Raw genomic sequence first — 24,976 nt, forward strand, 5'->3', positions numbered from 1 at the left:
GTACATAGGTGTCAATTTACGTTGGCCTTGGGGACCCCATTTGCGTCGGACATATGTGCGACGACACAGGTCTCGACGCAAATGAGTAATACATGCGTCGGATGAGGAAATGAAGCATATGTTAGGCTATTTTTGCGTCGAACCCCCATCAATATGCGACCGATGCACATCACCCCTCCACCCACATCCGATAGGATAAGTAGTAGGCAAGTAGTAGCCTAGGAAACTTTGGGTACTCCATGCGACGCAGAAGGTGATACGCAGCAGGCTAGCAGCAGCCTAGGCAATCCATTTGCATCACATGAGGAGCTAAGTGCGACGCAGATGATGTATCATTTGCGTCGGACCTTGCTCCTCATGCAATGCAAAAGGGGATACGCAGCAGCCCAGGAAATCCATTTGCGTCGTATATAGTGCAACATGCGACGCAAATAGTAGTAATCTGCATTGCATGTTGCTCTATGTGCGACGCAAATGATTCTTTTTTTTCCAGCTTTTTTCTTTTGGTTTTTCTCCATATACTAAACCTCAAGCTTCCAAACTAAACGAAAATTATACTAGTAATTATGAGCAGAAAATTCGGTATAGTCTCTTTTGTAATTTGGTCAACCCAATAAATAGTAGGGAAAATTTTGCATATATAACCAAAACTTGTTTCAATACATCTCAATCAAGGAACCAATGTTGCAATCAAGCAACCAAGCGACAAACAAGGTTCAATCAATAAAATATTGTTCAACCTATAAATACATAAACTAACTAGTTAGTTTGATGCTTCTTCGACGATCTGTACAAAGTATTGCGCAAAAAGTTCTTGGAGGTCGTTGATCTCCGCTATGGAGTATGGCTAAGGACATGAAGGAAAATCCAGTAAGTATATTAAATTAGTTAATATACTTTAAAATTCTATAAGTATAAATAACAAATTTACAACATACATATAGCTCATACAAATTATTTGAATCATAGTAGAAGCGGATGGTTAGAAGCATGTATCTCATCACGAAATATTCGCATTCATCTCCTCTCGATTGTCGACAACACTACACCAAATTTAAGAGATATATTAGAATTGGAAAAAAATCTTAAATAAAATTATAAAATGTGTATAAAATACAAAACCATCAGAGTTTTACCCGCATAGTTATCCAAGACACTTTAGTTCCTTTATTGGACCCTTCAAGGGGGGTGAATTTTGTATATGCACTAAGTACAAAAAATTTGTAACAATTAATTACTATAAGCATTTATAAATTATTTAAAATATCATAAAATGCATGTAAACTTATTAACATGTGTAACAACTATTAACTTATGTATTCATCAATATCTTAATAGCTAAGGATCTATCGCTCTAGAGCGAATCAAACATATATATCGCTTTCTTAGATAGACAAAATAACATTAAGGCATGAAGCAAAATGTCATGTTCATATATAACCACAAGTTCATAAATATAAAACAAAGTAAAGATTAGTTTAACTAACATACTTTTGAATGTACGGACATATGATGTAATGCATATGTCGATTCACTTTCATTGAACTTGCCATGAAGTTGATCACGGTATCTGATTGATTGCATATCATAGTCGCCGAAATCATACTTGGACATATGAAAGTAATATTATATCTCTATGCTCCTCAATCTCCTCTACCAAGTACCTATACTCCAAATACTTATAGTAAGGAGAAATAATAAAAATAAATATCAATGTTAATTAGTTTAGAGTTTGAGAAATCTCACATCATAAATACTTACAAAATGGATACATTAAGCCATGCTCCTGTGAGAAATTGAAAAACATCTTGTCGCGAGAGAATGATCATCTGATCTCTATCATAGTCGAAGACGGTTGTAACTGAAACCAATATTATTATCTCCATGCTTTGTAACTAGAACCCAAGTCAAGGATACTGAAGATGAGGTTAAAGCTGAACTTTGGGAAATTTGCAATAATATGGTTGTTCCTTGGATTCATAATAATTTTTTTTCAGCCATAAAGAAATCTATTCAATGTGTCAACTCAGCTAAAGGCATATGGAGTTAGCTACAAGTTCATAAAGATAAAACAAAGTAAAGATTAGTTAAACTAACATACTTTTGAATGTACGGACATATGATGTAATACATATGTCGATTCGCTTTCATTGAACTTGTCATGAAGTTGATCACGGTATCTGATTGATTACGTATCATAGTCGCCGAAATCATACTTGGACATATGAAAGTAATATTATCATCTCTATGTTCCTCAATCTCCTCTACCAAGTACCTATACTCCAAATACTTATAGTAAGGAGAAATAATGATAATAAATATCAATGTTATTTAGTTTAGAGTTTGAGAAATCTCACATCATAAATACTTACAAAATGGATACATTAAGCCATGCTCCCGTGAGAAAGTGAATAACATATTGTCGCGAGAGAATGATCATCTGATCTCTATCATAGTCGAAGACGGTTGTAACTGAAACCAATATTATTATATATCTCCATGCTTTGTAACTAGAACCCAAGTCAAGGATACCGAAGATGAGGTTAAAGCTGAACTTCGGGAAATTTGTAATAATATGGTTGTTCCCTGGATTCATAACAAATTTTTTTTCAGCCATAAAGAAATCTATTCAATATGGGAACTCAACTAAAGGCATATGGAGTTAGCTAGAAGTGAGATTTTCTTTGACTAATGGTTCCAGAAAATATAAGCTGAACAAAGATCTCTATGAAACAAAACAAAACTCATCCACTTTAAATGAGTATTACACAAATTTAACTACGATCTGTGATGATTTAGAATATATGCACACCTTACCTATGATCGATAATATCAGTGATGAAATGAAAAATATATATATTGAAGCCATCGAATTACCGAAGGAGGAATCCAGGTTAGTTTAGTTCCTAAATGGAAATGACAAAAAATATAAACCTTAGAGGAGTCAGTTTCTAATGAAGCTACCTCTTTCAATCGTGGAAAAAGCTTGCTCATTCCTGCAACAGGAAGAGTCACAAAGAGAGGTCTTGAACTCCTCAAAGGGGGAGATTGAAATGTCTGCCATGTTTAATAGACACTTGAATGATAAGAATGTGCTGATATGCAAAGTGTGTAGCAAAAGTGGCATCCTAAGAGTGGCAAGCAGGTGCAAAATGGCCATAAAAAATATCAAGGTGGAACATCAACACCCAAGTGGAGTATAGGGAGAATGAATCATACTAAAATAGCTGCAAATATGACCCATGTTAAGTTAGGAACAAATAAAACAATTGACAAATTTGCTTCCAACTATTACAGATGCATACGAAAGATTTTAAGACTGATGAAGAAATGAACACTCATTTCTATGTAATGCTAGCCTGTCATCAGAGTGTGAAAGTAAATGATGAATGGATCATTGATTTAGGATCATCTGATCACATGATCTCATCATTACACAAACTAAGTGATGTTGTGAAAGCAAGCAACTCAACTGAAATTGGCCTTCCTACTGGAGCAGCAACCGAATACACACACATTTAATGTGAAGGTAATGTGTGGCTTTACTCTCAAAAGAGTCTTTTGTATGTGCCTAGTTTTAAGCACATCGTATAATTTGTTTATCAACTTATTAACATGAGAAATGTGAAGTTCAATTTCTGCCTAACAAATGTGTGATCAAAGATAGAACCACTCAACAAGTGTGGGGTATTGGTTATTAAAGAAATGGGCTATACTATATGAATCCTAAGTCTTAGACTACTCACAACACCACCTCTTAGCTACACAAAATAGCCCTCCAACCTTTTGAAACCAATCCACAACAAAATTGAACAATATGCTCTATGGCATCATAAGCTTGGACATGCTTCCCTGTCGAAAGTACAACACATTGACGTAGTGAAACCTTTCATAAACACCAAACAACTCATCTGCATTACCTGTCCTCTCTAGCCAAATTCACCAAACAAGCTTTCCCCTTAAGTGCTTATCATGGTGCTGAACCTTTTGAACTAATACACATAGACTTATGAGGCCCATATAGAGTGTGTACAAGAGGTAAATATAGGTATTGTCTTACCATTGTAGAAGACGACAAGGGATTTACATGGATTTACCTTCAAGAGTACAAGTTTGAATAACAAACCTAGAATTATTTATGAATTATGCACTAAATCACTTCAAGAAGTCCATAAAGTTTGTGAGATCTGACAATGAATTGAAATTTGATGATGAACTATGTATAGAATTCTTCTCAAAACATGGAATCATACATCAAACATCATGTATCAAGAGGCTTAAACAGAATGCCAGAGCTAAACGAAAGCACGGGCATATCTTGGGAATCTCCAGAGCTTTGAGATTCCAAGCAACCCTACCCCTTGTGTACTGGGGTGACTGTGTCATGACTACTGCACATATAATCAACAGACTTCATGTGCTTATTTTGAAGAACAAAACTCCCTATGGAATGCTATGCAATAAGAAACCTGATTACAATCATATGAAAGTCATGAAATGCTTGGCATTTGCTTGTAATCCAACTGACTATAGTGATAAATTCAATCCTAGAAGGGTGCCCTGTGTGTTTATGGGTTATCCACCCACACAAAAAGGATATAAGCTGTTGAATTTTATCACCAAACAAATGTTTAAATCAAAAGATGTGAAATTTCACGAGGTGTTGGAAGATTCATGGCTTTCCTCCAGGTTTCAAATAAATACCTTAGTATAATAGAGGTAAAATACCTATGGCAGCTGTTGTTCATTCTGAAGAAGTTGATGAATACCAGAATAATGCAACTCCCTCTACTCAGTTGACTACTGAGCAAAACAATCAACTTATGCTACTTCTTAGCAAACACGCATCAGAAGTTGATAATCCTCAACCATCTTCTACTCTCTTAGCAGGTAAATCCTATCTAGCTATTTTCCAGTTCAAAATCTAAATGGATAATATATAGTGGCGAAACAGCCCACACGTGTTATGATTTGAAAAATTTTGAATCTACTTATTTGACACAAATCACTGGTAATCAAATTACTATCCCTAATGGAAGTAATCTCATAGTCACTCATAAAAGGCACAGTCAGATTATCAAAACATATAGTACTTCACGATGTCTTATATGTTCCTACATTTCATTTTAATCTCATATACACCACAAAACTGTGTTCTGATTTTCAATGTTATGTTGCTTTCTCTGCTATAACATGTTTTTTTCCAGGAACATTCTTAGAAAAAGCAACATGTTCTTAGTAACTTGCTTAATGGTCTATATTATCTTAATGAAGCTGTATTTACTCCTTTGGATGATCCTACTACTCTTGTTGGCACATCTACTGCAATATCTTGTGCAACTCAACTTAATAAGTCCAGCCTTAACATTATAACTTAGCCAAGTTGTGGCACTTAAGACTAGGTCATTTGCATTTTAGCAAATTTAAACATCTTTTACCTAATATAGATATTTCTTCTTGTGTTCAAAACTGTATTTGTCAAGTTTGTCCACTTGCAAAACAACCGAGACATACGTTTCATATTTTTCGTATAAAAAGTGTCAAACCTTTTCAATTGCTTCATTTGCATGTTTGGGGTCCTTACCAAACTGTCACTCATAATGGTTGTACTTTCTTCCTTACAATTGTAGATGATTTTACTCGATGTACATGGATACATCTCATAAAATATAAGTCAGATGTTGTTTCTATTTTTGCTAACTTCTTGCAATATATTGAAACACAATTTCATTTGTATGTGCAACATGTGAGGACTGATAATGCAAAGGAACTTTGTGAGGTTATTATGCTTGCTCTATACTTATCTAAAGCCATATACCATCAAAGAAGCTGCCCTGATTCTCCCCAACAAAATGTGGTTATTGAACGCAAGCACAAGCACCTCCTTGACACATCTAGAGCCCTCACTTTTCAGTCTAACATACCCATCAAGTATTGGGGTGAAACAATTCTTTGTACAACATACCAAATCAATAGGATGCCTCTTCAATGCTTGAGTAATTTGTCTCCTTTTGAGCATTTATATGGTACTCCTTCTGACATTAATAACCTCAGAGTCTTTAGCTTTCTTTGTTATTCTTGCAAATTAAAAGCTCATGGACCTAATTTTTCTCCTAAAGCTGACCCATGTTTCATGTTTGGTTATCCCATTCACCACAAAGGCTATAAGCTACTTATCTCTGTAACAAAAAATATTTTACTCTAGAGATGTTGTTTTCCATTCTCAATAACATTTTTCATTCCATGTTTCTTCTTCCCCCTCTTCTCTTCCCTTCCAAATTTTCTTACCAGCAGACACTACCTCTCATATTTTCATAGACCATATTCCATCTTCTGTTACTCCTCCTTTTCCTCCTCTTCTCCTCCACTTACACCTTCTCCATCACCATAATCTCCTTCATCATCATCTTCTTCTCTTCATTCTGATCCCACTACCTCTCCTCCTTCCTCACCACATAATCTTACTTTTGATCTTTGTGATCTGACCTGATCCAACTATCAGAAAATATAACAGAGCTACTCATCCCCCTTTTTATCTAAACCAATATCACTGCTATGCCTCTCACTCTTCTCCCTCTCATTGGGGTAACTTAGTTACATTTTCTAACTTCTCTCCCTCACACAAAACTTTTCTTTCTCACCTTACTACCATGACATAACCTACTTATAAAGAAGCTTCCAATCATCCTGAATGGCAATCTGCCATGATAAAAGAATTTCAAGCCTTGGGAGATAATCATACTTGGGAGCTCACTTCCTTGCCTTCAGGAAAGAAAACAATAGATGTAAGTGGGTCAACAAAATCAAATTAAAAGCTGATGTTCTATTGAAAGATACAAGACTCGTCTTGTTGCAAAAAAGGCTGCAATCAAAAGCATGGTATAGACTTTGATGAGACATTTTCACCTGTGGTCAAAATGTTTACTGTAAGGTGTATAATTGCTCTAGCTGCTTCTAAAGGTTGGCATCTTTCACAACTAGATGTAAATAATGCTTTTCTCCATGGAGATCTCCATGAAGAAGTTTACATGGCCGTCCCACCTTGTATTCCCAACCCCTCCAACATTGTTTACAACTCAGAAAGTCACTTTATGGGCTCAAACAGGCTAGTACACAATGGTTCCATAAGTTGGTGGGTGCCTTGACTTCTAGAGGTTTTTATCCAATCCAAGAATGACTACTCATTATTCATTCATAGAAATGGTTCTTAGGTTACCATGGATGTTGTGTATGTTGCTGATATCTTGCTCACATGCAATGATCCTCAGACTATTGATTCTCTTAAAGCTCACCTTCACTCAACTTTTAGTATAAAGGATATGGGCCATTTCAATTATTTTCTTGGATCGAAAGTTGGTTATCAACTTGATGGCATTACTCTTAGCCAAAATAAATTCACCAAAGAGCTTTTCTCTTATTCTGGCATTTCTTCTTTTATGAATGTTGTTACTCCTTTCCCACATAACACTAAACTTTCTGCATACACGGGTGACCTTTTTTATGGTCCTTCTTCGTATAGATGTGTGGTGAGGAAACTCAATTTCTTGACCCATACGAGGCCATACATCTCCTATACAGTTCAATTCCTCAGCCAATTTATGCAAACACCAAGAATTCCTCACTGTCAGGCACTCCTTCACACTTTAAATTATGTTCATGCTACCTGTGGCCATGGCATCTTACTTAATGCGTGCTACGGGTCCTATTCAACCTCAAGCCTATTCAGATAGTGATTGTGGCTCTTATCCTGATTCTCACATATTAGTTTCACAAAAAGCAGCACGATGTCTCTAAGTCCTCTTCTGAGACAGCTATGACTCCAGCACCTTCTGAGATCACTTGCTTCTTAGCTTGTTGAAAGAGCTTGGCTTCACTGGTCTACAACCTTTGCAACTTCATTGTGACAACCAATCTGTAATCTACATTGCTAAAAACCCAGTTTTTCACGAACATACCAAGCACATAGCTATTGATTTTCATTTCACTCGTGACAAAGTCCTAGAGGAACTTCTACAACTTACTTATCTCCCTACCATATCTCAATTGGCTGATACTTTTACTAAGATTCTTCCATCTTCTCAGCATAATCTGATTGTCATCAAGCTTGGCATGGTTACACCCCCTAGCTTGAGGGGGGCTGTTAGGAGATACTTCTTCTATTATCTCCTAGCTTCACACTGGATTAATTTCCAGCTGCATCACACTTGATTACTACCGTTGTAACTAACTGTTTCAGTTATTTAGCTTGTATGGACAACTGTCCATTTTCGGCTGAGCTCCACTTTATTACCTCTTGTATATATAGTTGGATTCTTGCTTGTGTAATATTATTCAATTCATTAATACAAACACAAATTCAAACTCAATTCTTTATACTCTCTCAAAGTATGAAAGTTGTTTCTTATTGATTGATTTGTTAAAATGGATTGATTCACACTTCTAACAGTATTCCCTCCGGGAATAGATCTATATAAAACCAAAAGCGCACATATTTAGATAAATCAAGAATAAGGAAACAACCCTCCTGTACATAAAAGACAATTCTTTAGCCTTGCCTGGGAGGTCGACTCTCATAATAAAACCTCACCGTAGAAAGTCGTATCAATTCCTGAAGATCTCCCATCCTTGTGTAATTTCCACTATCTTGTAACTCCACTCTTTTTATCACAGAGACCACAAGTATTTGTCAAGAAACTAGTTTTACTCGAGACAGCCAGGGTCAAGAAAGTAGAATTCCATAGTTAATAACAGCTCTCACAAGGATATTCCATGTAGCAACAGAGGGGACCACTCCTCTGCTAATAGCATGATGTAAAAACGCCATGCAATCTGATTTACTGTAGCTAGAACAAAGTCCATGCAAGACAATGTTGTATGAAATTATATCTGGATGAAGTCCTTTCTTCAGGATGCAGGCCCAGATTGCAGCGGCCATTTCACAGTGACCAGCTTTATAGAATCCCTTCATTAGCGTATTGTGGGTAGCAAGATTTGCCATGCAGCCCATGCGCCTCATATTTGAGAATATGTGCATTGCATTGTTTACTCTTCCGGCAGAGAAAAGTCCATGAATAATGATATTATGCATGATCACATCAGGCTTAAGACCTTCTCTTAGAATCTGACACCACAATTGAAGGGCCTTGTTGATCTTCCCACTTCGACAAAGACCATCTATCAACAAGCTGTATGAAATTACGTCTAGCTGAAAACCTTTCTCCAACATCTCTCTTACATGTATATATGCATCTTCAAATCTTTCTGACTTGCATAAACCATTTATCAAGATATTATATGTCACAGGAGTCGGCGAGCAACCCTTATTGACCATTTCTTTGAGCATTGTAATGGCTTTCTCTATTTTAGATTCTCGGATGTACCCATTTATTAAGGCATTGAAAACATGGGAATTCAAACTATATCCATGGCTAGCCATGGAATCTAGCAGACTAACAGCTTCATTAAGTCTCCCACTGATACACAGTCCATTAATCAATGGTGCATAGGCATAAAAATCCACCTTACCTTCGTCCTCTACCCTTTTCAAGATTGATATTGCCTTGTTCAAGTGTCCATGTATACACAACCCATTAATTAGGATTCCATATGTCGTGGAATCACTATTACAATTACCATTCGGAAGCAATTCCCATATAGATAGGGCTTCATCCACCTTCCCATTTTCAAACAATCCCCTAATGAAGATATTAAAAGTAGTGATACTACAAAGATCCTCTTTCCTCATAAACTCCCATAACTTGAAAGATTCTTGAGTCATCCCAGCTTTACAGTATCCATTAAGCATCACATTGCACGTAACCGTATCCGGTATAACCCCACTTTCAATCATCGTTACATAAACCATTGAAGCCTCGTGAACATTACCAGACTTACATAGTCCGTCTATTAAACTACTCCAAGTAAACACATCCAACTTCCGCTCATTTACCCTCATTCGACGCCAGAATTCCAAACTCTCACTAACATTACCACATTTGCACAAGCCGTTGATCATAACATTGTAGGTCACCACATTCGGATAAACAGCAGAATCAGTTATTAACTTATAAAATATGCCTTTAGCTTCATGAACAAGGCCAGATTTAAGATAACCATCAATCAGCATATTGTAACAAGTCACATCAGGACTAAGACCTTTTTCAGACATTTCGTCAAACACCTGACGCGCATCTGATAAATTGACACATTCTACAAGTCCGTAGATTAGAGTCCCATAACTATAATTGTCGGGATGTATTCCTTGACTCCACATCCAATTTATAAGCTTATTGGCTTTAGCAAATTGTCTTTTTCGACACGAAATCTTTATCAAAATGTTATAAGTTTTGATATCAGGTTTGATACCAGATGTCTGAAAATAATTAAAGAAAGACTCAGCCTTATCCCACTGATTAGATTGAGCATAGCAATTTAGCATTGAGTTATACGATCTTATACCCGGTTGACACCCGAAAATTTGGGGCATTCGTTCAAAAATAGTCAGTGCCTGTTCAACCATGGAATTCTTAGTGTAAGCCTTGATAACTGATAGAGCAATATCTTCAGAGCACCTACATTTGTGAGTTTGAATTAAATCAACAATTCTAATAATGTGATTGACTAGATTAGGATCAGTGAGACGGCGGAGGATGTGATGGTAGACATTGGCAGTGTGAGTGTAGTTTGGATGATTGGTTGCTGAGTCGAACAGAGAGAGAGCAGTCTTGGTGTTCTTCAGGGATTTGAGGACTTTTAGTAGCCTTTTGGCAGATAGATGGGTAGGAAGAGGGACTTCAGCCATTGTCATTGAGGAAACAATGGTGTCACCTGACTGGATTTCATCTCTTGCGATTTTGGCCTAACTAAACTGAGCTAAGCTTATTTCATTCAATGGAAAAAGGAAAAGGTAGAATACAAGATTAGAAGAGTGAAAATTCTAACAGGGTCATCTCCTAAAAGAAACAGAAAACTGTGGGACCACGATGAATAGATGTCATATAACTTCTTTTTTTTCAAATGTTTTTACAAAATACATAAATTACTTGTTGTAAATTTGTAATATCTGAAATATTTTATGTAATTTCAAAACAAAAAACTTTTGAAAAAATTCTAAACAATAATTTCCACTAAAAGAACCTCGAAATCTTTTTTCCATATTTTTTTATTGTCAAAATCTTTTTTCATCGTTATGATAAAATTAACGGTTAAACGGTAAGGTTACGGCTATGATTTTTTATTGAACGGTTAACCGAAATACTGAAATATTTTTTCTTTCTATTTAATTGTTGTGAAATATTTTCAAAAAATTACATTAATTACTACTACAAAAACCTTGTGTTGTGGACGCTTTTATGTCGACGCCTAGCTGTAGGCGTTGGGATAAATTAATAGTCCCGCATTTCCTCGACGCTCAAAGGCGTCCCGAAATTTTGAGTCCCCTTTTGCCGTCGACAATACTCGTGCAAGGCACATGACATATACTTTAATTTTGTCAATGCTTTAATTAGCAAAATTCGACTTCCAACTTCTTCAACCCTCAACTGCTCCCCCCCATATGCCTCAAACCCTAAAATGAGTTCATCAGTTCTCTGATCTGCAATTCGCACGCCCGATTGTTTTCGAATTCTTCTTGATATGGTCATCTTCAACCTCCATCAGTTAGCGCAATTTGGAAGCTGCGAGATTAGACAATTTGACATCGTAAATTGGGGAATTTCATTAGAATCCTTCTAATTCGCAGGTTTGTCGTCAATTACGTCCTTATTGCATTGAATTTTCTAAAATTTCAATCTCTGATTTTTCGAATTACTGTGGTTTTTTTGTTTTTAGTCTCCCATCAATCTTAGGTTTTATAATTCATCAATTCTAAAGATTTTTTTTCTTAGTCTCACATATTTTGAACTTCCAATTTCTCTTGGGTTATTCTTTTTTTCCTCTCATCATCTTCGGCTCTCAACTGCTTGGTCACTAAGAGAACGAAATCAACTGCTAATTCATCTTTTGTTTGTAACAGGTAAGTTATTATGGTTTTATCTTCCATAATTCTAGTTTTAATTTCTAATTGTGCTATTCTTTGTGAGTCTAATTAAATATGAGTTTTTGTTCGATATTTTTGTAATCTTGCTATGCGTTTTCTAGGTAAATTTGCCTTCTTGCTTCTCTGGTATTTTATCTTATTGTTTATCTTCTATCTCTTTCCTAGTTACTGTTGTTGAATGTTGATCTCTATATGCCATTTCATTCTCATAAATGTCTTAAAGAGTGTCTAGATTATGCTCTATGTTTGAGGTTAATGCTATCTAGAGGGTTGACATTCTGTGCTTAATTTCTAAGCATAGAATAAAGTAATAAGGAACTAGAACAAAAATAAATTAACAGAAGTTAATAATACCTTAACAGGTTGAAGAGGAGGGTGATTATGGTTTTAGTTTGTTCTAATCTATGCATTTCTTGGTCCTCTCACAGAATTCTATATGCCAGAGATTACTTGATATTATCAGCACATTGTTAAATTCCTTTTAATATTCAATGAAGCAAGATGAACAAATAAATAACATCGCACATTTCCTCAATAGAGGTGTTGTATTGGTCTATTTCATATCAGATATGATTGGTTGTACCTTCTGACGGCTTAAATAAATAGATTAGAAAAAAAAACGCTTTGTTCATTGTCTAATCCGAGCCTGGTTGACTTAAACATTAGTTGGTATAAATCTATCTGCAAATCAGATCAAAGTAATTTGTATAAGTAGTGGTCAAGGATTAATGAATCTGTAAGGATTGTGTTTTTTTTTCTTTTTGATAAGAAAGGAATTAATTTAAATTCATTAAATCAACATGGGTTTGACTCTTTGACAAGTGAGGTTCTCATTTGAAGGTTAATGCACAAGGAACCTGATGCATACAAGGATTATTATCATTTATGATATTTTAGTATTCTAAGAGTCTAATAAAGTTGTTATCAGCTAAGGGACGTATTCATATAGTTATCTACAGTGTTTTACTCTCGTTCCTGCTGTCTTAGGAGATATAGAATCTAATAAAGTTTAAGCTTGAGTGAGATAGTAATTTTGTGTGCTGAACTGAACCCTTATTTATAAAGCTTAAAAACAATCTAGTCTATGGAGGAAGCAAATTCTAATGGACAATATGTCTCTGTTTAAGGTTTATCCTTATGACTTGAAACATAAATAAATTGTTTTTTTTCCTAAATTTCTATACAAGGAGGTTTTTATTCTTGGATAATTGTAGTTACCGCTATTTTAAACCATTCATAATTCTTACACATAATATTTGTTTTTCTTTATAGAGATCTTTGCTTATTGCAATAGTTGTCGTGGAGCAGATTGCAGGTGGCCAAATGGGATTAGTCTTCTTCCTTCTGTAGCACCTCTAGGTGAACTAGGTACTTTACCTAAATTGTCTCGCATTTTCTTTAATTATTGTCATTGCTTCTTCTTATAAGGTGATTTAATTTAAAAGTTAGAGTAATGTCATAGTCATTTTGTACCATGAGAGTAGTGATTTTGCAATGGGTGAACTAGGTCATATTTTATATAAGTGTTTTGGGTGAATTATTTCAAGATATATGTTGTTCATGGATTTTTTTAACCTTCGGATTTCTGCATCTGCTGTAACTTTTGTTGTATATGAGAATGTTCTAAGGGTATTTAAATTGACTAGAAGGAAAGATTGATCAATTCTTGTTCATCTCGTTTTGCTTATATCTTCTGCTGCCTCTGCTCCTTGATTTTTTTTATTTCTTTTTGATTCCCCTCTCCTTTTCTGCGCCATTCTTGAAGTAGTTAACATTAGAAAAAATAGGGAATTCCAGTATAAGGAAAGAGTTTTGTCCTGTGTACTGGTAGTCATAGGTAGCAATCGGGTTGCCTTGTGTCCAAGCGTTGCATTACATTTAACGTGGTTATATTATGAGTTTATGCCAGTTTTCTTGCAGTGTACGTCGTTTTTGTGCATTCGTGCTTGTCACAGTTTTTTACACCACCCTTTGTCACGTTCCCTTCCAATACTTGGATCCTCTGTAGACAACTTCTTCTCTTTTTTTTATTTGTGGTGGTTTTAAGTGGGGTTTTTGTAATGAAATACAAGGCGAAGCATATCGAATGGGATTAGCTGAAGTTGAAAAATCCTTTCATAGCAAGCTTTAGATAGAAAGCAAATGTACATCTGAACTGGAAGCCAAAATATGAAGTCTGAACCATGGCTAAGATTGTCTAAGTACATTTTGTCCCGACCTAGGAAACATCAAAAGTATATGCTATTTCTTTCCGATACTTGCAGTTTATGTGGGCAGAATGTCCAGAATACTGGTTGAACATAATCTCCAATTCAGCACTCACGGAGTACTTTATAGCACCTTCCTATTAATGTTCATTCTGCAAGCTGTGAGTTTCTCTCTAGTCGGCTTTCTAGTCCACACACCAAGCCACCACAACCACCTGATCACTCTGATCTTATTGAGCCGTACAATTAGGATTCTTACTTTTTCCTTCTTGAATCTGTTTTAATAGTTACTTTGAGTAATTTTTAATATTTAGGTAGTATAGCCCACTAATTTTTACATTTTCTCTCTTGCTTTTAGCACTCTCTCACCTGAACTTTACATTATTTGTCTTGTTACTTAAACCATATATTTATAGTCAGTAGGAATAACCCATGTCTTCAAGGAATATACAACTTTTCTCAAGCTAATAATAGTCTTAGATAGAATATAATACATGCCAAAATATATCTACTTTCCAAATTTAATCCTACATCAACCACGAAACTTATATTGCTGACATACATGCCAAAGGTGGAACCTGCCTGCCCCAGTTCTCATAATTGCAGTCTATTTGATGTTCTAATATGTAAAATGCCGGTGTTATGGTATAATATTGGCAGAAACTATCAGCTTAAAATGCAATGAGAGATACTGTAGCATGGTCAATCACTAGCCTGTCTTGTACAAATGCACATTGCTGTCTCTTATAGTTCTCTTGTGTTTACTTCAGAGTTCAAAGTGTTAGACCAATGCTATCAGTAATGTTAGTGACTGATGTTGTAAGCACTTTCATGTTCCTATTATCTTATTAACACATTGCTGACTTGTTTCAGTGATTAGATTGATCTTTGGCAAAATAGATTTGGTTGTGTTTTTTATTGTAGAGAGAATGATCCTTTCTTTGCTAATACTCCCTGGTGCCTTAGTTTGATTGCTTTTGTTGTGGAAGTTGTAATGACTACTTTTTCTTTACCCAGTGACTGTTCAATAAGATTTTCAGAAACTTATTATAAATAGAGAAGATGGGTAGTATAGGAAGTAGCTTACTTCTAGAAAATTGGAGGACTTTACGGAGCGTTCTCACAAGAACCTTTTTTATCACCTTAAGATATTGTATAGAAAGGAGAGAAATGTAGAGGAGGGGCATCTGCAGTATTCATCTTTTATTGGAGGAAAAATTTGAACAACCTTCTGTAAATTATGAACCTTATAATGTTCGCCTTTCTAGTTTAAATTATTTTCTGCTCGTGTTACCTATTTCTTGGGATATAGTACATGTGCTAGTTATAATTTTGGTCTTATTTTTCATCTTTTGAAGGTACTCGAAAATAATAATAAAGGTCTAACAGATCAAGAACAGGAGGACACTACTTGAGGCTTCAAATTTGCTACCATCATTGTTTTGCTAGATCTTAGTATTAGTTAGCTTTGTGAGGCTACAACTACATTTTTAGTGTGTTTTAATTTTGTGGTATTTTTAGAAACATATTAGTTATGAAGTATTATTGATGAACGTGTGTACGTAGGGATTTTAATTGTATGAACTACGTTTATGATTTATGATTTATGATAATATATACAAAGTACTTATAAGTATTTTTATGTAATCTTCAAGTTCCATTGTTGACTTTATATTCTAAATTACTATATATTATATTACTGTATTATTATATATTATTATTTGTTAATTAATTAGTCCACTGTCCACATAAAATCTAGACGCTTTTCCTTGTCAAGAACTTATGACAAATATAAGAATAATTTTCCACCCAAATTTCTCTCAACGCTAAAAGGCGTCGTGACTAATTATATAGTAGTCGATAAAAAGCGTCTTGAATTAAGGCACTTTAAAGTGTCTACAAAGTAATCGAGGGCACTCCCACTAACCAATGTGGCGACAGCTATATGGATAAGGGAGACGTTGTACAGCGTCGCCATTGGCGACGCTTTTTGGTGATGCGAAATGCCGACTGATTCTGCTCAACGCTTTTTGGCATCGCCGAGAGCAAATTTCGCGACGCTTTTAAGCGTCGCCAATTGGGCCAAAAAGCGTCTTCACAACACTCCTTTTCTAGTATAATTCTAATATTTGTTGCTAAGTTACAACAAATAGAGTAAGTATGTAATTATTTGGAAACTCTAGTACTAATATAAACACTATAATTAGGAAATGAAGTGAATTATTAGTATTAGTTTTATTTTCCAATGGATTTATTATCCACTTTATAATACATTTTATATTATAGTATATATAATATTGAAATATATGCAAAAAAAATGTTATTATGGAATTAGTAATTCAAGCCTAGATTTATTATTAGTTAGGCTAATTTTGGTTTAAAATCCAATTCAATTAGTTAAAACTATTTTGCTTTTGTTACTACAAACAGTTGGGTTCCAATTAGGTTTACATGATGTTACGCGAAGCCACTTAGTCAATTTTTGGGTTAATTTTACTTAAAGAATTTGTTGATGGTAACTTTGTCTTTTGTATTTTCTGATTTTGAATTAGTTATTTAGATTCCCTTATGAGAAGGATACATTAAGGTAATTTCCTACCTTCTTATGGGTGATTTAGTATCTGTTGTTAGAATTGTTCATGAATTTGGTTTGAGAATGATTATAGATTATTATCGTAAAAGGATCTCTAAACTGGGAATTGGTTATAATAATATTTTCTTGTTTAGATTAGTTTAAGAGTCGTTATTGATTAATGTTATTGTTGGAGGATGATTGTAGTGGAGTATCATTTGGAGATCAAGAATGATGAAGGAGATTCTATTGTTGAAATCTGGATTGTCTTTCAGGTAACTTTTATGTTTAGTAAAATCATTTACTCCTATCCTTGTGTGTGTGGACCTCTGTGTTCTATTTTTATTACATAAGTTCGTACTATGTCCATTGTTATGAATGTGCTGATTGTGGAAATATTATTGGATAATATAAATACGTAAAAGTTTTGATGGCTTAGTTTATGAACCGAAAATAGAAAGTGGGCAAGGTATGGGTGGAGGATGGTTACTCTTTTGACCTGATGTGGTCGGCTACACCTCATAACAAACCTTGGGGGTGATATTGTTGGGCAGCATAACGAACCTTGGAGGCAACATTTGTCTAAATCTTGTACTAATAATAATAAAGAAATATTTCAAATCATATAATATCGATACTTATCTTCAAATATTGAATAAACATTGATTACTTACCTGATATGATTCCTTATCGGGAATCCAATATCTAAACAAATTACCACGATATCATTCCTTATCTGGAATCCAATCTCGATATAAATTTCATAATTTAAGATAACTTTCTTTTCAACAAGGGGGGAAGAGAACGCGGCGGAGGATATAAAGCTTACACTCCGACAATGGGGGTCGTTACCCAACCATTCGCTTTACTTTTCGCCAATAACCGCGACTAGTCCAGAGTACATTTTTCGCTGATTTCATCAGCCATCCATAGGTTTCACATTCCTTAATATACCGCCCTATTAACACCCCACAGAGCAATAGGCAGGTTTCCCTATGGGGAGCCTCGAAAGGTTCACAGTCCATGGGGGTTTTATTAATGTCACCTGATGCGTCGACTCAGACGAGACTACTTTTCCCTCTGGATAATTTCTCATTGTCATTCATAACACAACTATACCATTCTTAAAACTATTCCATAGTATAATAATTCTTAGCAACGATCTTTGAATTATTAGCCAAACCAAGAGATTTCCTCCGTAGATTACCATAACCACTTAACATATAACTTTTACCAACAATTCTTTAAAATTGATACGTATATGCTTTTAAATTCCAATTTCAATCATAAAACTTGTGAACGACACCATCTTATAATCAAACATACTCAGTAAATACCAACACTAATGAAAAAAAGTCTCTCTCTTAGAATCAACTAAGGAGAGTTACTAAACCGATTCCATACAACGCATACCTTCGCATATAATATCAATACTCATCTTCAAATATTTAATAAACATTGATTACTTACCTGATATGATTCCTTATCGGGAATCTAATATCTAAATAAATTACCATGATACGATTCCTTATCTGGAATCAAATATCGATAAAACTTTCATAATTTGAGATAACTTTCTTTTTAACAAGGGGGAAAGAGAACGCAACAGAGGATATAAAGCTTACACTCCGATAGTAGGGGTCCTCACCCAACCATTCTCTTTACTTTTCGCCAATAACCGCGACTAGTCCGGAGTACATTTTCCGCTAATTTCATCAGCCATCCATAGGTTTCACATTACCTGATATATCGCCCTATTAATGCCCCATAGAGAAATGGGCAGGTTTCACTATGGGGACCACCGAAAGGATCACAATCCATGGGGGTTTTATTCATGTCACCTTATTCGTCGATTCTGACGAGGCTACTTTCTCCTTTGGATCATTTCACATTATCATTCATAAGACAGCTATATCATTCTTAAAACTATTCCATAGTATAATCATTCTTAGCAACGATCTTTGAATAATTAACCAAACCAAGAGATTCCCTCCGTGGATAACCATAACCACTTGACATATAAGTTTTACCAACAAGTATTTAAAATTGATATGTCTATGCTTTTCCATTCCAATTTCAATCATAAAACTTACGAACAACACCATCTTATAAACAAACATACTTAATAAATACCAACGAAAATGAAAAAAAGTCTCTCTTAGAATCAACTAAGGAAAGTTACTAAACCAATTCCATACAACACATACCTTCATATATAATATCGATACTCATCTTCAAATATTTAGTAAACATTGATTACTTACCTTATATGATTTCTTATTGGGAATTCAATATCTAAATAAATTACCATGATACGATTCCTTATCTGGAATCCAATATCGATATAACTTTCATAATTTGAGATAACTTTCTTTTTTAACAAGGGGGAAAGAGAACGCAGGGAGGATATGAAGCTTACACTCCGACAGTGGGGGTCGTCAGCCAACCATTCTCTTTACTTTTCGCCAATAACCGCAACTAGTCCGGAGTACATTTTTCGCTAATTTCATCAGCCATCCATAGGTTTCACATTACCTGATATATCGCCCAATTAATGCCCCATAGAGAAATGGGCAGGTTTCACTATGGGGAGCCCCAAAAGGTTCACAATCCATGGGGGTTTTATTCATGTCACCTCATTCGTCGATTCAGACGAGGATACTTTCCCCTTTGGATCATTTCACATTATCATTCATAAGACAGCTATATCATTCTTAAAACTATACCATAGCATAATAATTCTTCTTCTCTTCACCTTTTGAAACTTCGACTCTGATGCTTCTGGGCAAGTTTCTGCCCAGGAACTCCTACTACTCTTTCAACGAACTTTGACATAAGAAATGTAATACTTGATCCTCAAAATGGTCCTTGACTTCTAGTGTGACTTAACTCCATGCATTAGGCTATTACTCGAGCTCTTTGTTGCAAAATCTTACTTAGGGTCTCATATCTCTCTGACCTTTTCCAACTTCTGAACTCTATAGCTAAAACACACTTAGTGAGAACATTAGATAATTTGTTATGTTATCATCATCAAAACATCAAGGGAAACAAGGTGGACTAACTTCACTAGACTAGAGGATATGGGATGCTATAGATTCAAGGTAGTAGTAGATTCGCCAAACACGAAGAGTGTTGTTATTGTTTGAAGGGTGACTACCTTTTCCATATTCCAATGGTGCAGTTATTGTCTTAAGGTGAGTAGCCTCGCTAAGCTATGAAGGTGTCGCTATAGTCTTAAGGATGACTAGCTTCAGGAAACTTTAGGGGTGCCGTTATAGTCTTAATGATATACTAGCTTCGTTAGGGTGCCATTATGTTCTTAAGCATGACTAGGCGTTGAACTTATGGAGGATAAGTGTACCAGACACTAGGGGAGAATAGACTTTGAACTTACATTTAGAATAAGCACGCTAGACTCGAGATTTTCACTTGTGAACTTTAAGGAATGCCGCTTTGCTAATTAAGGGTTATGACTTTGGACTTCGTCTTGTATGGGTTTGGAATTGGATTTGACTACACATAGGATATGAGTTAGGGCTTTATGGACTTATATTTGGAGTTGGACTGATATCTATATTAGTTTCCAATTAGATTTAGAGATGCACATGGGACATGACATCAAAATGGACTAAGTTTGGACTTTAGATTAGACTGGACAGGGATCCGATTTAGATTGGGCCTACATGGGTTTGACATAGATTAGGGTTCACATAGAGATGCAAATAGGCCTAGATTTTGACATGGATAGACGTATATGGGCCTATGATGGATTGTAATGCTAGTTGGCCTAATATTAATGTATGGACTCAAATGGGCCTATTATGAATGTATGTGGACTCTAATGCACATAGGCCTAAAATGAATGCAAATGGATTGGAATTGGATTGAATGAGTTGAATTGGATTACGATGTTTGGACTAGGTTTAGAGGTTCCAAAGTTTATTTGTTTCTATCTTTTATTGGAAACAATGATGAATTAATTTTGAAAAAGATTCTTTTGGATGTGTGGTATGATGGTTAATAAATGATTTTGAAAAAGATAGAATAGAAGAGGGTGCGTGTATGATTGATTTTCAAAAAGATATATATATTTTTATTTTTTTTTGAAAAGGATGGAATATGATAGGATAGATGTATAGGGAAAGATTTATCAGAGACGAGATAAGATGAGCTGCGGTAGACATGCATGACGACTCTAACTGTATCATGATCACTTACCTAGATGCACTTTATAGGACGGATGAGAAGATTATTATTATCTTTGAATAGTTGAGCTTTGTAAAAAAAAAAATGACCTAAAAGTGATCATGAACGATGATGTGAAGATAGATCGAAATCCGGCAAATAAACCGAAGAAAGTGAATCGCAAGATGTATGAACAGCTTGCGCCAGACAAAAACATGTTGCATGCCACACACAACAAGCTTGTGTGCCATGCAAGCTGGTGCGTTAATTTCTTGCATGATACGCAAGATACTCGTGCTTGGCGCACTGGTCTAGCGATGTTGTTTTTTGTTTTCGGCGATGTGATGGTAAATTAGAGGGGAAAGCATGTTGGAAATAGCAAATGTCAACCAATAATGTGATATAGGGAAAAATAGATTGCACTTTTTTCGTACCCCTGCTTAAAAGGTAGCCGCGTGTATGACGCACTCTAGTTTCCAAGTCAGGTTTAAGAGGACAGTACCATGGTTGGGTTGGTTTGCTAATGAGTAAGATCCAACACTATCGCACAAGAAGTTTTTCGGAAGGACAAAACGCAAACCCCTTGGGGTGGCCTGGCCTCACGCATATAATATATATATGAGGCAGGGACAATTGTCTTTACATATAGTGACCCAATAAAATAGTCATACATATGTAGAACAATTATCTTATTCAAAGGCATGAGGCAAGTATGATTCGTATTTCTTCGAGTTTCTCCGACACATTTACAATTATTTTTTAAAAATCCTCCCCAATGAAGTCGCCAAATTGTAGGCGTGTTTTTATTGCCTATGTGGGATGAGCGCGTATTTGACTAGCGCATTATAAGGGTTTGATTAAAAAATGTTTTGAAATATAAGTTGTCAATAAGTCTTTAAATGAAGACTTATAAAACCTAATTTGATATCCAATGTGGAATTCCCCGTCATGACTTCATAGATGTTCATTGAACCATGGAGTGAGTTCGGGGTGACGGTACGAATAAGAACAGAAATAAAATTCACCCATTGTTGAGCTCTACTTAATATTGATTCATGTCAAGCACTAGTATAGATTTCACTATTTGCGGGGGATGGTGAGACCCTCATTTGCTTCGAACATGGGTCTGACGCCACAGGCCTCGACGCAAATTTACCATAAAGGATCTCGTCGGACTAGGACATGACGTAATTCATAAGCTATTGGTGTCGCATCTAAAGACATGTGTGACGCCAATGGATCCACACCACACCAATCTCTCCAGCACTATCTGCGTCGGATGTACAGATAAGTCCGACGCAAATGAGGTGTTTACCTAAAAAAAAAGCTTATTTGCGGTGGTTGTTGTCAGTAATCGAAGAAAATGACTGTTTTTAACCAAGTCGTTTGCGCGGTTGTTTTTAACAACCAAAGCAATGACTTTTTTTTTTTACTTCAAAAAAATTCATTTGCGTCGCACATTTGTTAGGGTACGACACAAATGACTCATTTATCATTAAAAAAAATATTGGAATTGTTCAAATCAGTCAAAATTCTCACAATACCGACTAAACCCTAAAGATCTTCTCACAAGAATGACAAGAATCAATTATATCAATATATAATAACAAAGATAACACTCTAATTAATTAGTTGACAAAGACTAAGCTCAAATTTCAAACAAGGTTGCAGGCACTTAGACAAGTTCAGAGGTTGCAGCATACCTTATCACAAAATGTGGCTCAGGGATGTATTATATCCACGAGATACATAATCAAGCCCTCATCGTCACTGAATGGAGAGTATGCTATTTAACGTGACCAATCATGCCGTTTACAACTGCTCAGAGCATTTTCAACAAAAGTTCCTTTTCCTCAATATAACGTGACCAAACATGCAGTATATTGAATGTCATTGCACAAATTGATACTATTTAACAGAAAATTAAACTTTTCACATGTATACTATTCAAATACTTGAGCATAATATGGTATACTAATTACTTTCCATCCATCAACAGTCACCCTCTAAAGTCATCACTAATCAAGCTTTAGAGTTCCAATATGGTATTGTATGAAATTTAATTTAGACGAGTTCCGATAAGTTACTATATAATAAGTTCATATAAGCTCAAATAAATCTTGTTAACTCTAAGGTGTAAGTATACACTAATGCAGTTTTGTAAACCACATATATAATTCAAAATTTTCATGTCCACCAAAAGATTCTATATTTACCGCTGCAAAAATGTTAAGGCTCCAGCTACCATTGCCTCAAAGTTTGCAGGGTGAACTCTTCCACTATGATTTATTCATTCATGTTTCTTTTATATATCTCAATGTGTTTTGCTTGTTTCTCATAGCTTATCGGGGGAAATAGGGAAAGAAAAACTAATACTAGGAAAGCCATATATGCTCACAGATTTCGTAGAAGATCACCTTTAGTCACCCCTAGAGCTATTGATAATCGATACTTGAATCCCATCTTCTCTCGATCGAGAGCCATGACCAGGTCCCGTAATGTTGATTACTAATTAAAATGATAAAGATTAAAGAGCATGGAAAGAACTAATAAAGGGAGGGAAATTAAATCTTCTCCACCTTTTCGAGATCCAAATTAAATCTTATATCTCTTCTTTCTCCATCCAACTCATCAGGTTACCAGGGCAGGGCCATCACACATGACCCTTTTTCTTGTTCAATTGATCAACTTTATGATGGAACTAGCAGAGGAAGGTACACCCAAACTTGAGATTACTCATAAATCTAAATGTGGATTAATATTGAAACACATCCCAAACTTGGGATTTACGGTGTTAGTTTCTATTAAACATTGCGACAGATTAATACGACAAACATCAGCAGGGAAAGGAGAAAATTCCTTCACCAGCTTGCAAGCATATCGATAACATACAAGAAACCACATAATGTTCAATGTAAAGACACCTATATGTCTTGCAACTTTAGAGAGAGAGATAACCTTTTTTTTTTTTTTTTGAAGAGTAAAATTAATTCATTAATAAAAAGTCATACGACATCAACATAAGCAATCGAATCAAACAAATACATAAGTTGTATCAAACACAAATTTCCTTCATAAAAACTACGATCGTTAAACAAATCTTGCAATGTGGAACATCTCCCGCTTATATCGCTGGAAAATACAGCCTTATTGGAGAGACAATCTAACGATCCCTTGTAGTCGTGAGGATGATTTCCATCGGATTCATCTGATTGTATTCGAAAAATTGTTAACCTTTGTGATCCCGCATAATTCTTCACCAACAAAATAATTTCACGGCAATCCATTAGATCTAGTATCCCGGATTGTAACCTGTAGAAATTCCCCCTCGCTCTAAAAGAGGAGAAAAACCCTGTCTTTCGAAAGAGGTCGAAAAACCTTGTCTTTCGAAGGAGATCGAAAAACCTTTTCTTACGAAGGAGATCGAAAACCCTTTCTTTCGAGGGAGAAATCGTTATTGGAAACCTAAAACAAATAAAAAACAAAGGTGGGGGCTTTCCAACAGTAAAAACCGATGGAAGCCCCTTTAAAAATCAACAATGGAGGCTAGGGTTTTTGAAAGTAGAGAGGAGAGAGGGGAGAGAGAAAAGTAATTTTTTTGTTAGAGAGAGAGAGATAACCTGAATGCAAACTTCATACTTGGAATAGATCCTCAGTTGTCTTCATATTCCTTGTGATATGATGGCCTTTTTAGTAAATACATACTCGATAGAGTTAACACATTCGTCAACAAGATTGCGAACAAAACATAAAAGGTTGATCTTGGACAGCTGGATCATGATCCGAATGCAAATGCAACAGGGACGATCATAACTTTGTCATAGTAAGTTGGTAAATATTATATAATGCTATAATTATCTCCTATGCTAGTTAGAAACAATGATTACCACATATGAGACTCCACAATGTGGAAGGGATCACCTCCAGAAATATTCCCTCTTTAAACTAGTTATCAGCAAGGAAAATCAAGTT

The 24,976-nt window shown here is 35.4% G+C and overlaps 1 protein-coding gene and 1 long non-coding RNA gene across 2 annotated transcripts; both read right to left on the reverse strand.

Moving 5' to 3' along the window:
* Window positions 1-678: 678 nt before the first annotated feature.
* LOC125497495 (uncharacterized) lies at window positions 679-1,646 on the reverse strand. The gene is made up of 3 exons (XR_007274310.1): window positions 1,492-1,646; window positions 1,137-1,206; window positions 679-1,043 (listed from the first exon to the last, which is right to left on the reverse strand). It is a non-coding gene; the product is annotated as an uncharacterized LOC125497495 (long non-coding RNA).
* A 6,825-nt stretch (window positions 1,647-8,471) lies between these two features.
* On the reverse strand, window positions 8,472-10,964 carry LOC104893678 (pentatricopeptide repeat-containing protein At3g09060). Its single transcript, XM_010679809.4, has one exon. The coding sequence runs from the start codon at window positions 10,805-10,807 to the stop codon at window positions 8,720-8,722; it is 2,088 nt and encodes a 695-aa protein (XP_010678111.1). The 5' UTR covers window positions 10,808-10,964; the 3' UTR covers window positions 8,472-8,719.
* Between the last annotated feature and the right edge of the window lie 14,012 nt (window positions 10,965-24,976).

This window comes from Beta vulgaris, chromosome 5, assembly GCF_026745355.1.
Source record: "Beta vulgaris subsp. vulgaris cultivar EL10 chromosome 5, EL10.2, whole genome shotgun sequence".
Lineage (NCBI taxonomy): Eukaryota > Viridiplantae > Streptophyta > Magnoliopsida > Caryophyllales > Amaranthaceae > Beta > Beta vulgaris.